The sequence below is a fragment of the Suillus subaureus genome (genome assembly GCF_016647635.1).
Source record: "Suillus subaureus strain MN1 chromosome Unknown BJ212scaffold_6, whole genome shotgun sequence".
NCBI lineage: Eukaryota > Fungi > Basidiomycota > Agaricomycetes > Boletales > Suillaceae > Suillus > Suillus subaureus.
This window is the reverse complement of record NW_024538562.1, coordinates 557,755-573,119: the sequence shown is the minus strand read 5'-3', so window position 1 is coordinate 573,119 and position 15,365 is coordinate 557,755. Positions and strand designations below refer to the sequence as shown.

The 15,365-nt window shown below is 45.7% G+C and overlaps 4 protein-coding genes across 4 annotated transcripts; 3 read left to right on the top strand and 1 right to left on the bottom strand.

Annotated features, from left to right (window-relative positions):
• Positions 1-369: 369 nt before the first annotated feature.
• Positions 370-3,977, top strand: BJ212DRAFT_1477589 (uncharacterized protein; the record flags this gene model as incomplete). The annotated part of the gene is made up of 15 exons (XM_041339572.1): positions 370-798; positions 857-903; positions 954-1,146; positions 1,195-1,387; positions 1,437-1,819; positions 1,866-1,989; positions 2,042-2,103; positions 2,168-2,428; positions 2,479-2,590; positions 2,651-2,725; positions 2,778-3,014; positions 3,065-3,195; positions 3,245-3,342; positions 3,393-3,541; positions 3,595-3,977. 15 exons carry the CDS (start codon positions 370-372, stop codon positions 3,975-3,977), a joined length of 2,877 nt encoding a protein of 958 aa, XP_041196482.1.
• A 196-nt stretch (positions 3,978-4,173) lies between these two features.
• BJ212DRAFT_1297071 (uncharacterized protein) lies at positions 4,174-4,821 on the bottom strand (the record flags this gene model as incomplete). Its single annotated transcript, XM_041332539.1, has 3 exons — positions 4,174-4,567; positions 4,630-4,646; positions 4,702-4,821. 3 exons carry the CDS (start codon positions 4,819-4,821, stop codon positions 4,174-4,176), a joined length of 531 nt encoding a protein of 176 aa, XP_041196481.1.
• A 3,338-nt stretch (positions 4,822-8,159) lies between these two features.
• BJ212DRAFT_1297070 (uncharacterized protein) lies at positions 8,160-8,783 on the top strand (the record flags this gene model as incomplete). The annotated part of the gene is made up of 1 exon (XM_041332538.1): positions 8,160-8,783. The coding sequence occupies one exon, from the start codon at positions 8,160-8,162 to the stop codon at positions 8,781-8,783; it is 624 nt and encodes a 207-aa protein (XP_041196480.1).
• Positions 8,784-8,904: 121 nt separating this feature from the next.
• Positions 8,905-9,153, top strand: BJ212DRAFT_1203276 (uncharacterized protein; the record flags this gene model as incomplete). The annotated part of the gene is made up of 1 exon (XM_041329112.1): positions 8,905-9,153. A coding segment is annotated over one exon (249 nt), but the record flags the coding sequence as incomplete, so codon positions are not given.
• Between the last annotated feature and the right edge of the window lie 6,212 nt (positions 9,154-15,365).

The window sequence follows — 15,365 nt, the reverse complement described above, 5'->3', positions numbered from 1 at the left end:
GTAAGGCGATATTCTGGTGACTGATCCCGCAGTTTTGCAGCTGCGTTGCTTATGATATTAACACACCGAAAAGGATTCGGGGACTAACTTACATAGACTTGCGTGGACAGTAGCAGTGCGTAGTAGATTGAAACCGGCTGGGCCTGTCGGAAGCACACTGGCAACCGTAGCATAATATTAATTGTGACTAATTATCACGTCACGTGATTCCATTCACATATAGAACCCTTGCCGCTTGGCCCTGTGCGGCAGGGTAAGACTTACTGTTATTATCTTTGAACTTGACTTTTTGGTTTGTCTTGTCTATAGGTCATTAATCTCTTGTAACACTCAATCAACCACTTAACGTGTTCGGCAATTACATTTCTTATGCATAATCAACGACGTTATCCATATGTTACGATCCCCCCTGGAGCGAGTCCTCTACCCAACCCTAGCCCACTGCAGGCATATCCATACGAATTTGATAATGCGCCATCTGGAGACCTCTTGAATCCATGGGATCACACACCTACAGCCCGACATCCGAATGGCAGACCAGGTGAACTTCGATCGCGTAGTCGTACTCAAAGTGCATACGAGCCCGTACCACCCACCATATCTTTTCCTGAACCGGAGCTACATCGATTTGCTTCTCAGAGAGCGACCCTTCACCCATACTCACCCCGCCACCGTTACAGCAAGTCCGATGACGGTCATGGCTCTCTACCCCCGAGTACAGACGATGTGGCTAGTCCCCCCTTTACTCCAGTAACACCAGACTCTGCTTCATTCATGCATTACCTTCCGGAGGACGATGTACGTGTGTGGAATATAAAGCTTACGATAAGATAACTTATTCTGATGACCTCTACAGTGGGAAGCACCAGTCAATCAACTAACTCGGGAGCTGTCCAATGTTTCGTGAGTATCATAGTGGTTTGTTTAATGCGATAGTTATTAACAAAACGCAGCCTTTATTCTGAGGAGGGATTAAGACGATTCCAAGCCGGTCAATTAGCGGAGAAGGATGAAGAATGGCACCGGCTGGCTCCTCCTGAAGCTCAGGAAGCACTTGGCAAAAAAGAAGTCGAGCGGCAATCAGTTCTATTCGAGCTGTTCAAGTCAGAAAGGGACTATGTGGAAGATCTTAAACTTGTCACAGAGGTGATATCCACCGCTTTACAATTGGATTCAGCTAATATTCTGCCGCAGGTTTTCATCGACCCTTTAAAGTTCGCCAACCCCCCTGTCATTGCTCCCGACAAGTTACGTCCCTTTGTTCATGAAGTATTTTGGAATTTGGGTCAGATCTCTGTGCATCATGAGCATATGCTGGCCGCACTCTTTGAACGTCAATTAGATCAGCATCCGCTGGTACAGAGCGTGACTGACATTGTACTTGAAAGTGAGCTGACAAACAAAATACTCAACAGCTTACATTCAACACCTTTTAGCCTGCTTTCAGTTCCAATCAGAGTACGAGTCCTACATCAAACACTATCCACTCGCAGAAGAGCGGCACCGCACTGAACTCAGTCGCAATAAAAGCTATCAAGCGTTCATGCAAAAATGTTCTCAAGATCCTCGGGTGCGCAAGCGCGACATGATCACCTTCCTTTCCAGACCAGTAACTCGCCTCCCACGTCTACATTTGATCCTTGAGCACATTCAGAAGATCACAGAACCGGGCCATCCGGATCTTGAAGACCTGCCACTTCTTCTAAACATCTTGAGCGACTTCCTAAAGAGTACACAACCTGGTATCGCAGCTGCAGAGAACAGAGTAAAATATTGGAATGTCTGTGAAAGCTTGACGATGCCCAAGGGAGAAATAATTGTGCGTTCCATGGGCGTTATTTTGTTCTTTGGCTGATCGAGTGCAGGATTTGGATTGGTACAACGAAAGTCGGTCACTGGTGTACTCTGGCCCTGTAGCCCGAAGGTCCAAGTCTGAAATGGATTGGCACCCGTGGACTGATCTATTCGTTGCCTTACTCGACAACTATCGTAAGTTTTGTGTTTGCATCTTGCTTGACTTGAAGTCACTGATTCATTGCAGTGTTGCTCACTAAAGAGGAGAGAAGAACGGGAGGAATCCTCAAGCGCTATGTTTCGTCTAGAGTAAAGCCATTCACTTGCTTTCCACTAATTTCATTCAAACTCATTTCCTGTATTTTTTCTACAGCCTATACCCTTGGAATATCTCAAACTAGGAAGTTTCGATGGACAGCCAGAAAGCAGGAAGGAACGGTGTGAAGAAGGAGGGATCTTGGACAGCTTACGCGCACAATACAAACCCATCTATCCGTTCACGATTTACCACTCTGCAGATAAGTTGACGCGGCGGTATACTCTGTACGCTCCGACCGAGTCTGCGAGAGAGAAGTGGCGGGACGCTCTTGTTGAGGCCAAGGGAATAGACGACGTACGCCGAGATGCAAACAAGGTGTGTATATCCGTATTTACATGCCGGCACGCTTTTATTCGATTGATTAGTGGTTTGCACCACAACTCGTTGATGATGGCTCCTTCCGATCACCAGGAGCTTACACTCCCCGCGGCTTTGGATCTAAGGCGTCAGGGAGGGTCGTCAACGCTGTGTCTTTTAGTACGCAGCATATTGCTGCTTTCCCTGTCTAATATCACTTATAATTGGTAATCTGTTTAGCTGCTGCCGGCGGGAAGAGGCTCATGGTGGTCGGTTGCGCAACTGGAATCTATGTTGGATCCAGGGGTGATATCAGTATGAAATATTCACACACTGATCTTGCTCCATCGCTCATGTTTGCCTTCAGACTTCCGCAAGATATTGTCGTATGGCAATCCTTCCTCTATCATAGTTTTACAAGATTTCAATAAGTTCATCGTACATCATGAGAACTATCTGCTCGCATACTCCTTGGATCTTCTCGCCAGAGTCGCGATGTACCAGGCCCCTGCAAGTAGCTTAGATGCTTCAATGGAGAAAATCGCAGGGGGAGATGGCACCGTCCTATTCTGTAGTGCAGGACGAATAAAACAGCGAATGATCGGTAAGTTTTGACCTAACTTGTATGGCGCTTTCACTCACATTTCTCACCAGTTGTTTATGCTCTTAAATCATTCTTTCAAATCACAGTGCATGCATTGGAGGCCTGCAACTTTTCTGAGCTTCGGCGGACTCCATCACGAGGATCCCAGGGCACCATATTATCGTTTAGACCGTTTGGCGAAGTAAGTGGATGCGACCATTTCCTTTCATATACTCAATACTGTGAACCAGCCATTGTATGTACCAAAGGATGCCTACTCCGTTACACCACTAGCCAAGACAGTTGCTATAAGTACAGAGAAGGGCATCGTGATTGCCGATCCGACCAAGTATGTTGTTCATCACCCGCCCTCTGTACTCTACTAATATAACATTACAGTACAGCAAGGCAGATGATCTCGGTTGTCCCGGACTTTAGCGGAGCAACCTCCGACACAGACATGGCTGACCTGAAGACTCGCTGCGAGGATGCTAAGCCCCTTGGCTTAATTCGGATCGAATCAGGCGAAATATTGGTCATTTATGACGGTAAGTCTTTCCCATTCAAATTACGACCATAATTCACTGTACTTCCACTATAGCTCTTGGATGCTACATCACGAAGCATGGCGTTCCCTCCCGGAAAAGCGGATTCATCCGCTGGGAGACGACAGCTACGTCATTTGCCCATCGCGGGTCCCATGTGCTGCTATTCTCCTCTGAGTTCATTGAAATTCGAAGCCTCTCTACCGGCAGACTTGATCAAGTCATTGAAGGAAGCGACATTCGTTTACTGCTGCACACGAACCTGAAATCTCACTCGGCCGATGATACACTACTCGTGGCGATGCGTGGGACTAAGGACGATAAAGATGGTGTTAGCGACAAGATAATAGAACTAGTTCGAACTGCGGAATTCAGCTCCATGCAAACACCGATGGCATCCGCGCCAGTGGAAGGTATATGGGATGAGTGGGACATGTAAGTAGTTGGTGTACCAGTGGAAGATAATGTATAAGTTATGCTACGTAATGATGTTTCGTTAGGTGTACTATTTACATAGCCAGGTATCTATAAATCACTATTGGAGCATTTGCTTTGTTATGACTCCTGGTAGGGAGGGGATAATTCAGAAAAGGCAGTGGGAAGGACTACGCAATATCAGCATCAGTGAGCTCTAATCACGCCGCTTCTGATGGGAGGTCCCCAGGGACGGTCATCGGGAGTTGACCTATCATTGTCCTCATGTACCGCATACGGAGGTACTGAAAAACCGCAATCATCGTAGGGAGGAAACAAGATATGATGATAGAAACAGCCATTACTGGTGATTTTACTGCAAACGTCAACTCCACTGACGTTACGGCGAGAATTCCAACCGCTGGGATTGCATGCAAAATTCCCAAAATTACTGCTCCAAGCTGCTGTGGTTTCAGGTGCTTGTGCATGGACAGTGATTCAAAATGCCTTACGTGAGAGACGCCCGCACTAGCAGTGATGTGCAGGCTGATAGTATATAGTATCAGCGTGAGGGTAGCCACTGCAAGACCTCGAGATCCTGACACCGACTGAAAGCTACAAAAATACCAGATTTTTGGTTGGAGTGTCAGGAATGGTCCGATCAGAATTGGACTGACGCTAGAAATCCCATGAGCTGTGACAAGAAGGTCGAGTAAGTCACTGCCACTTTCAATAATGTGAACACTCACTAGATTCAGGGAAGTCTTCCTGTAGTCTTGTAAGTCTCTGGCAAGCGCAGGAGATATAAGTTCGGGAGTAGAAAGTATTGTGGTCTGAGATGATGCAACAGTTTTTTCCTGGAGCGTCATCGTGCAGAGGATAAAGAAATGTATGAACGAATAATGAATCTGCAGCACTTTTATACAGACGGGATAAGCTTTCACGTCCAGGCGGAGATCCGCAGTGTCTCCTTAGCTCACGGGAGTGTAGGGTTAATCACTGCTGCGGAGGGAACCCATCGCAACCCTCATTGATATACATTCGCAGTGTCCTGTAATTGTGACACCACGAACAGAACATTAGATAGAATTGGATGGATAAGTACACCACATCCACGACAAGGGCCAGGCCATTCGCACCTGGATCTAGAACTAGATAGATTAATAACCCAGAATTTGACACTAGCCATGCAGTAGCAAGAAGAGAGATATAGTAATTTTTGTTACCGCCTATGGCACCCTGAAGAAGCTGCATTTGCTTATTGAACGTAAGCGCTTGATGAGTCTAGACTCCCGGGGCAGGATGCTTGATGGTCCAGGTCAGGGACATATCTCGAGACGGTTGTGCCTTCGTTCACTTCCGTCCCTACACGCGGTTGCTGTAAAGAAGGGTGAGCACCATATATGACTTCAGCGGGGTAAATCAGCACTTGTACCGCCGCATGTAAATATAATGCGCTATCTCGAAATCATAGATCAGCCTAGGCAACGCTAAAATAGTACCTGAAGAACTGGTGGTGCTGCAAAGCATATGAAAGGTATGAGCGCGGGAGCCAATCATCATCTGCAATTGTAGTCCTCGGGCTCCCTGCACATGTTCTGAGATGAAGTATGTATGTATCAGCATTCGAATAGAATGAAGTGGCGGATCAGTGCAGATTCGTACAGGAGCAAGGAATAATCCTGTCCTTTTGTAGTAAGTGCATTGGATACGGCACACGCCAGAAGCAAAACCAGGTGACTTGCTGTGGCCGGCGTCTCAAAATCCCTCGCGACCGACTACCGATGGTCTCGACCACGAATAAAAGAGTCCGATAGCAATTACAGGGTTTACAGGGAGCTGGAGGCAGGGGCAGTCTAGACCTATGATAGCTGTAGACTCCATCAAATGTCAGGGATCCAACTCGGGGAGTTGAACGTTGAATGCTAAGATGAAGTCTTGTTGAGTTCCAGCCTTGACATCAGAGACGGGAGGTTGTGAGAAGGAGAACCGCAGCTGGGCCGCTCTGAGCACATCGTTTGAATTCTTTACCAGAGACCTCTCCCTGGTGCTGTCACACAGCTTAGATGGTTACCTTCATGTCGCGTTAGTTAGACACTTCGGTGAAAGCGTACCGTACCGTCCCAAGTGGTCATCATCTTTCTCATAGACCATCAGCACCGATCAAAGTTCGAGTATTCACTAGTTGGTTGTGTAACTGATGAGTGTAGAAAGCTGCATGCTCACTGACTGATACTGTCCTGTCCCATGCAATCGGCAGCCCCCAGAAGTTGGCACTTTCACAACACTCGTATTTCCAGCCACTTAAACACAAAATTCTCAACATAGATATCATTCTTTCTCTAATACAACTCACTACGAGGTCGAACAGATACGATTGAAGCAGAATTGAGTGAGATGGTTGAAAGTGCCGAAGTCACGCAGAAAATGTCACTTGCCGATGTGTGCCGTGACGGAGTTTCAATATTGCACACACCAGTGCCGACTGGTGCTGTGCTGCTGGTCATGGGGCTGGTCCGCCTTCGCAAATCCATCAGCGGGAGACGAGGAAAGCTGTTGACATCAACATCGACTCCTTGTTCCTTTTCTTATTCGGCATCACGTCGTCATCACGGACTCAATAGTATAGCCTATAATCTTGTTGTATCACACTGTTTGTACCTCAGCAGTTCTTTCACCAATGCTGAGGTATAGTTCACTGTTCATATTGCACGCCATCTCCCACTTATGTTCTTTCATCTCTAGACCTGTCTCTTAGGTACTGTCAATGTTACAGTGGTTCTTTCACCAATGCTGAGACCTGTCTCTTAGTTTCTATTGTTAATAGGTTATGAGCCCTGGCTCAATTTGAGCCAGCAACTGAAACTTTGAACAGTAACTTGCTCACGCGCTGCCTGCTGCTCATTTATCTTGTCCATCTCCAAGACAGTATTGTCATGGGGAAGCATGACCACATTCCTGAGTTGCTTGGAATGGAAAACTATATTAGTTGGGCTACCAAGATGCAGTACGCTTTGGCATGTGAGGATCACTGGTGCCATATCAACATAAAGGCCAAACCAGGGGATCTTCTCAGTCATCCTTTGCATATGCCTGTACCTGCTGATCCAGTCAACCCCACCACCACCGAAATGGTGGGGATGCATGAATGGCTACTCAAGGACATGAAGGCTAAAGAACTTATTACCAATCGACTGAGCTCCTCTGTTGCATCTCTTGTCCCTTGTTCTCACACTGTCACTGCACATAAGGCCTGGCAGATATTACAAGAACACTTCAACCATACAGACATGAGTGCCCAATATCTGCTTAGGCAGCAGGTTCAGGCACTATGCATGAAGGATTCTGTGTTACGAACTAGGATGGTCGTAACAACAGCAGCTTGATAAGAGCGATGGCTGAAGTTATAGTCAAGACCTTGCAAATGCAAGGGTCATAAGACAAGGCAAAGAGAGTGTCTCTGACTTGAATATTGGCTCAGATGACTTAGGACTGGGGATCCTAAGTGAGAGAAGTTTCAGGTGAAGACCTAGTAAGATTAAAGTAAAGATCTGCTAAGTACATTGTTGACTATATATAGGGAACCATAGATGGTTTAGGGCAGGCATAAGTCAATGATGAGTCAGGGATAAAAACAAGTCATCTAGCGATGGCAGTGGCAGTTGTGATGTAATACAAGTGAGTCAGAGATAAGCAAGATGAGTCAGAGATAAGAATGAGTTATCTAGCAGCGGCAATGTGCAGCATGTGACGTAATACAAGGATAGTAAGAGAGAAAATGAATAGGGGCATACATGACTGTAACATTCTGCAGATGCCACCTCTTATGTTGCGAAACATGCAGTCTTTCATGAATGCTTAATTGATGCAGGTGCACCCTGGGGTGAGACTGACGCCATCTATTATATGCTGATGGGACTTCCCCAAATGCCAATCTGGCAACAATTTAAGTCACTCCTTGAGCAACATATGCACGACAAGTCTATGAATGCCACCACCACCACCTCCACTAGCGTGAAGTTCACCTTTGAGAGTTGTGTCTCCCACATCACCTCTGAGGCTGCCCATCACGTGGTAACTCAACAGGCACACTCTTCCCACCCTGGCTCTGAGTATGCCAATGCAACTACCACCTCCAACACCTCCGGAATCAACACTGATCACCAGTCTGTGAATGCATAAGCACAATCTGCAGGGTATCTTTTGCATGACCCCTGGTTGCAATAAAGGTGACCATGATCATGCTCATTGCTATGGCAAGGGTGGAGGAATGGAAGGGCAGGCGCCCTGGATGAGAAATAAGAAGAAGGACAATGCTAATGCCACACCAGTTGCCGCTGCTGCTACCACATCAGCTGTACCTCCTGCACCTCCACCACCAGCTCCAGTCATTGCAGCTGCTGCTGCAGACTTAAGCAGCCTGATGCAGGACTTATTGTTTGCATTGATTGCTGAGATCCTGAATGAGATTGCATGTGCCATCAACCTTCCTTTCATGACCATCCTGGACTTGGGTACCACTGTGACGCTTGTCAAGGAGCATCGCTTCTTCCAAACTTATTCAACAGAGGATCCAGTTGATGTTCTCACTGCAAATCATGGTGTTCTTCAAACAACTGGACATGGGAACTGCATCACATGGCTTACCATTGGAAAATGGCGTCTCCACATCTGTTTGTCAAACTGCCTGCATGCACCTGATGTGCTGCTCAATCTACTATCTGTGAGCTGCATGAATGCCAAGGGCTGGGACTGTGAACTTTTGCACGAATATGATGTGCGAACTAGGATACAAAGGTTCACTGCTTGGGGCTATCCCTGCAATGGGTAAACTGTATGCTCCTAGCATTGAATTTATTCCCTTTGCAGATCATCCTCCCATCACTAGCCCCATACCAGAGTTGTCCACTTTTGTGGATGTTCCCCTCTCACTGGACCTCTGGCATGTGCGCATTGGTCACATTGGTCAGGATGCTGTCATGCGCCTGAATCGCATTGCCAAAGGTGTCACTATCCAATCATCTTCTCCACTGTCCCACTGTGAATCCTGTATCCTCACTAAGCATCCAAGGCAACCTGTTTCATTCCTCCAAGACCAACATGCTGTTGCTTTCCTTGACCTCATCCACAGCGATGTTTGCGGTCCAATTCTGACCATCACACCACATGGGAAACACTATTTCATCATATTTCTGGACAACCACACACACACCCTCAATTTACAGCTCCTTGCAACAAAAGATCAAGCTCTTGAAGTGTGGTGTTCCCTATGTGCATGATGGGAGAACCTTTCAGGACTATGGGTGAAGGTTTTTTGCAGTGATAACGGGGGAGAATTCCTGAATGATGCTTTCACTGCGAATCTGGAGGAGACTGGAGTTCAGCATCAATGCTCTGCCCCCTATGCTCATCAGCAGAATGGGAAGGCAGAGAGGGTGATGTGTATGATTGAAGGTCATATGTATGTGATGCTGGACTTCACACGTCTACCTCTGTCACTCTGGGGTGAGGCAGTGCTCATTGTGTGCTACCTTTTCAATCAGACCGAATCACGAGCACTACCTGCAGGGAAAACACCATATGAGATGTTACATGGGGTCCAACCCACCCTCTCTCACCTTTGAGTCTTTGGTGTGCATTGTTTTGCTTGCATCCCTACTGAACTTCAGCAAAAGCTTGGTCCCCACTCATGTGAGGCTGTTTTTATGGGTTACCCACCTGGTGTCAAAGCTTGGTGCTGTTGTGACTCAATCTCTGGTGCCTTCTTCAACTCCAGAGACATCATCTTTGATGAAACTCTCTCCAATCGCCCATTTCCTGACAGTGACAATGACAATGATGATTCCAGTGCCATAGCACAAGCCTGCCCCACCTTCAACCACCTTGCAGCCTCCACCTGCACCTCCTGAACCTCCTCATACCACTATCATCTATCGTTTAGGTCACATCCCAGTACCCACTGAGAAAGGTCAGCATTTGAAGGATCATCTCGCATCTGACAAGGCTCAGTCTCACTTGGCAGCATGAACTCTGCACTGCATGCATCAATGGCGTGCCCCCACTTGCAGGTACTGACACTGTGGAAGCACCTATTGTCATGGCACCTACACTGCATGCCTGAACTGGCTGCTCCAGTACCTGTTGACCCTGATGCAATAATTCCAGATGACACTGAGGTTAGTTTTCCACAGATCATTGTGAACTTAATCATCATTGAAGTAGCTGCCCTTTCTGTGCAAAGTGATACCTGTCACAACCCCCTTGCATCTGACTACGATCTGAAACTTCTGCCAGCAACATATGATGAGGCAATGAGGCATCCTGACAGCGACCATTGGCTTGCAGCAATGTGGAAGGAGATGAATCTCATGTCCAAGATGAATGTATACAAGCTTATGCCCCTGCCTGAAGGTCGTCGCGCTATTGGATGTTGCTGGGTGCTGGAATTCAAGGAGGACCTCAAAGGAGGGCCTGTTTTCAAGGAACACTTGGTTGTTCAAGGTTTCTCTCAGATTGCAGGTGTAGATTTCGGGTGTACATTTGCACCAGTGGCAAAATCAGCCTCCATTTGTGTCCTTCCTGCTCATGCAGCTGCAAATGACTGGGAACTTGATTGTTTTGACATGAAACATGCCTTCCTCTGGGGCAAACTTCAGGAGGACATGTACATGTGTCAACCTCCTGGGTTTGAGCGCTCTGGTCCTGATGGTTCCTGCCTGATCACCCATCTCCTCTCCTCCCTGTATGGTCTCAAACAAGCAGCATACGACTGGTATGAGCTGCTTCAGGAGGTGTTGACCCACCTTGGCTTCCTTCACTGTGAGGTGGATTATGCCGTGTTTATCTTCGATCATGTCAATGGAGAAGGAATGAGGGTGATATGCATCATTGTGTGGCATGTGGATGATGGGCTTGCAGGCTCCAATAACTGTCGGTTTCTCAATCAGACCAAAAGCCAAATTGCAGAGCAATTCAGGATCACCGATCTTGGCGCAGTCATGAAGTATCTGGGCATCCAATTCAGCTGTGATCATAAGACCCGCGAACTCTGGATGCACCAGGAAGACTATATCAGGTACTTACTTGATGAACACAGCATGTCCAATTGTAATCCAGTATCACTTCCAATGGACCCCACCTTCCCATTTGGACGCCCAACTGACATGTTTCCTCATGTTGACAACCTGCAGCCAGAATACCGTAAGCTTGTCAGCGAACTCCTCTACCTTGCCATGTACACTCGCCTGGATATTGCCCTTACCATGATGCATCTCACACAACACAATGTATCTACTGAGGCTAAACACTACACAGCTGCCAAACATGTCCTACATTATCTCGCAGGCACCATCAACATGCGCACTCACTATGGGGGTGTTGGCATCAATGCCAACCTTCACAGATTCTCAGATTTGGACTGGGTGTCTTGTCCCAAGGATTGTGTCTCAATCTCTGGCTACATGTGGTTCCTGAATGGTGGCCCCATATCCCACTCCACTAAGAAACAGACAACTCGGGCATTATCATCAACTGAAGTGGAGTATGTGGCACTCACCTCAGCTATCCAAGACAGCCTATGGCTCCAATCCTTCTTCAGTTGCCTCAATATCCCCCTTTCCTTACCACTGCAGTTGTTCGCAGACAACGTGGGGGCCATTGCGCTGTCCAAGGAAGCTGCCAATCACATCAGAATGAAGCACATTGATCTCCGTTATCACTTTATCTGCTGCCACATCAAGGATAAGACATTCCTGCCCATATGGTTATCAACTCACAAAAATACTGCCAACATTTTCACCAAACTCTTACCTCGTCCCACTTTCACCATTCATCACTCTGGACTCGCACTTGTGACTTGTTAATGTGTTGTCTCATTGAGGGGGTGTGTTGACATCAACATTGACTCCTTGTTCCTTTTCTTATTCATCATCACGTCGTCATCATGGACTCAATAGTATAGCCTATAATCTTGTTGTATCACACTGTTTGTACCTCAGTGGTTCTTTCACCAACACTGAGGTATAGTTCACGTTCATATTGCATGTCATCTCCCACTTATGTTCTTTCATCTCTAGACCTGTCTCTTAGGTACTGTCAATGTTACAGCAGTTCTGTCACCAATGCTGAGACCTGTCTCTTAGTTTCTATTGTTAATAAAGCTGCAAGCTTCATCAGACCCTACATATGAGTCGCACATTCAAGCTGCAATTCAGGGAATTGCAAATGGGCTATATAAATCTGTTGCAGCTGCTGCAAAGGAGCAAAATGTGAGTTGTCATTCATCATGTGATTATTTACTCAACTGGTCTAGGTATTGCGTCAGACACTGAGTGATTGACGCTTGGGAGTTCATAAGTCTTGTCAGCATGCTCACAAGGGTCAGCAACTGTTATCTGCTGCACAGGAGGAAACCATTGTCAACTGGTGTAAATTGGCATCTGCATCTGTGACTCCTATCCACCTGGCGAAGTTGCATGCATGCATTAAAGAAATAACTGGTTGACTCCCGTCATGAAAATGGCACAATCGGTTCATTCATCATCATTCATCCCTCTGTGTATCTCGACCAAGTGGACTGGATCCAAAGCACACTTGAAATTTCAACAAGGATACCATTGGGGAGTTCTTTGAGATGTGGAAGAAGCTTGATGATGACTATAATAAAATTCCACCAGAGCATCATTGGAATATGGATGAGAAAGGGAATCAGATGGGTGGGGGGAGGAAAAATGCTGGCACAAAATTTATTTTTTCTGTGGAAGATTCAGATCGTTATCGGGTCCATAGTGATAATCTAGAGCTCATAACCATTCTCGAGTGCATCTCTGCTGCTGGTGCTAAGATGCCACCATGGTTTGTTCTTTCAGAAGGTCCACCTCCAGATATTCAAGACCTAAAAGATAAAGTGGGCAGGTAAGCAAGCTACAGTGGCTCAAAAAAGTGTCTCAATGTTTGTGACTTTTCATGTAATTGCTGTATCATGAGCCAGGGCATGAGAATATGACTAAGCCATAGGGAGGTGTGGGAAAGCTCTGCTTCTAAGTATTATGTTTGATCCCTATAGTGTGGGAAGATTATATCATCAAGTGAAGATATGGTCAATTTAATTTGGTGACTCATTGAGACACTTGTTTGACTTTTGTTTTGACCAACACAATCTCTATAATTCTACTACTTGGTGTTTCCTCCTGTTGCTCTAATTAGTTCTACCACTCTTCTATGCATACTATCTATCAATTTGAGGTATTCCTCATCAACAGTCTTGCCCTACTCTGCTGCAACTCTCTCCCACAGCTGAAATAGCCCCTATTATTATTATCCTCAGCTCTTCTAATCTGTATACCAGGCAGATTGCTACTCAAACTGGTCTGAGCAGGGTTACCATCATCAGGATCATAAAAAAGTCATGCCAGATAAGAAAAATATCAAACTAGATTATGCTTTCAAGCTTACACCATATAACAAAAAATCTCTTGTTCATAATGTTTTAACTAGGCAGGCTGCCAATGCTACTCAAGCCACCAAATTCATTAATTACATCATCTACACTGTTCTCTCCACTTAAATAGTCAGGAATACTCCTAAGGCAGCCAATCTTAAAGCTGTAAACAGGCAGAAAAAGCCTTTCCTGTCTTCAGCCTATAGAGGGAGGAGAATAGCCTTGGCTTTCAAGCCTCAATATTGGATTGTTGAGGACTGGAATAGGGCTACCTGGTCAGATGAGACAAAAATCAATAGGATGGGGTCAGATGGCTAGGAATATATGTGATGAAAGGCTGAAGAACTACTAGAACAAAGAACAGTCAAGAAAACACTAAAGTATGGAGTAGGAAACTTGATGGTATGGTGTTATATGAGGTGGAATGGAGTAGGAATTCTCTGTGAGGTGGGGAGGAGGATAAATGCAGAGCATCACATTTCAATTTTGGAAAAGTATCTGCTCAGAAGCATACAAGAATCAAGAATTAACAAAGAAGACATTACCTTCTAACAAGACAATGTCCCTAAGCATACTTCAAATTGACCATAAAATGGTTTGAAAACTATGGTATCAGTGTTCTATCATGGCAAGTCCAGTCCTCAGACCCCAACCCTATTGAACAGCCCTGGTAATTACTCAAGATATCACTTGCAGTCTATCAAGATCCTCAATAGGGGTTATTTTAGCTGTGGGAGAGGGTTGCAGCAGAGTGGGGCAAGATTGTTGATAAAGAATGTCTCAAATTGATAGATAGTAGGCATAGAAGAGTGGTGGAAGTAATTAGAGCAACAGGAGGAAGCACCAAGTACCAGAATTATAGAGATTGTGTTGGTCAAACTGAAAGTCAAACAAGTGTCTCAATGAGTCACCAAATTAAATTAACCATATCTTCACTTGATGACATAATATTCCCACGCTATAGGGATCAAACATAAAGCTTAGAAGTAGAGCTTTCCCACACCTCCCTATGGCTTAGTCATATTCTCATGCCCTGGCTCATGATACAGCAATTACATGAAAAGTCACAAACATTGAGACACTTTTTTGAGCCACTGTATATAAGTATAGTATTATGCTCTACTAACATTGTGATCACCTTGGACAGTGTTTCTTTCTCGCCAACAGGATGGACAGACCATGAGATAGCAGATTATTGGTTCAGGAAACACTTTGTTCCTACAGCAGAGAAATATTGCATTGATCCTGAGAAGCCAATTGTTCTGACCATTGATGGTCATAGTTTGTATGAACAAAGAGCTATTCAAAGGGTGGCTTACAATAATGGTGTCATAATTCATGCCTTTCCATCGAAAACCATGCACAAAATCCAATCATTGGATGTGGGCGTATTTTTGTCTGTCCAGCATGCTTGGACCAAACATTGTGACAAATGCCTTGCTGATGGGGTTGAAATTGATCACTATAATTTTATTGACGAATATATGGCCATTCACCATGTTATCACGCCAGAACTCATCCAGAAAGCGTTTAAAAGAACCAGTATCTATCCTCTTGATCCGTCAGTCTTCACAGACAAGGATTTTGCACCAAGCTTGGTTTATTCAACTGCTGCTGCACATCTTCCTCCATCATATCCTGCTGACATCCCTTCTTCTCCAATGACGGCTCCTTCTGATATTGATGAGGTTGACAACTTGATGAGGCTGGATGGCAGTGAAGAAGAAGATTCAGAAGAGGACAGCAATTTTTTTCCGATGGCAGTTGATGAACATGACTCAGATTCCAAGAGTTCCAACTCAGAGTTGGAGTTGGAGGAAGAAGGCCCAGAGATGCAAGACACACAGCCCCCCCCATAACCCCCATAACAATGCCCACATTAACACCCTGCATCACTTGCTCGACATCACAACTGTCAGCCCCCATCCCACATCCAGTTATCCCCACACATGATCAGGCTGATGGCATTGATGA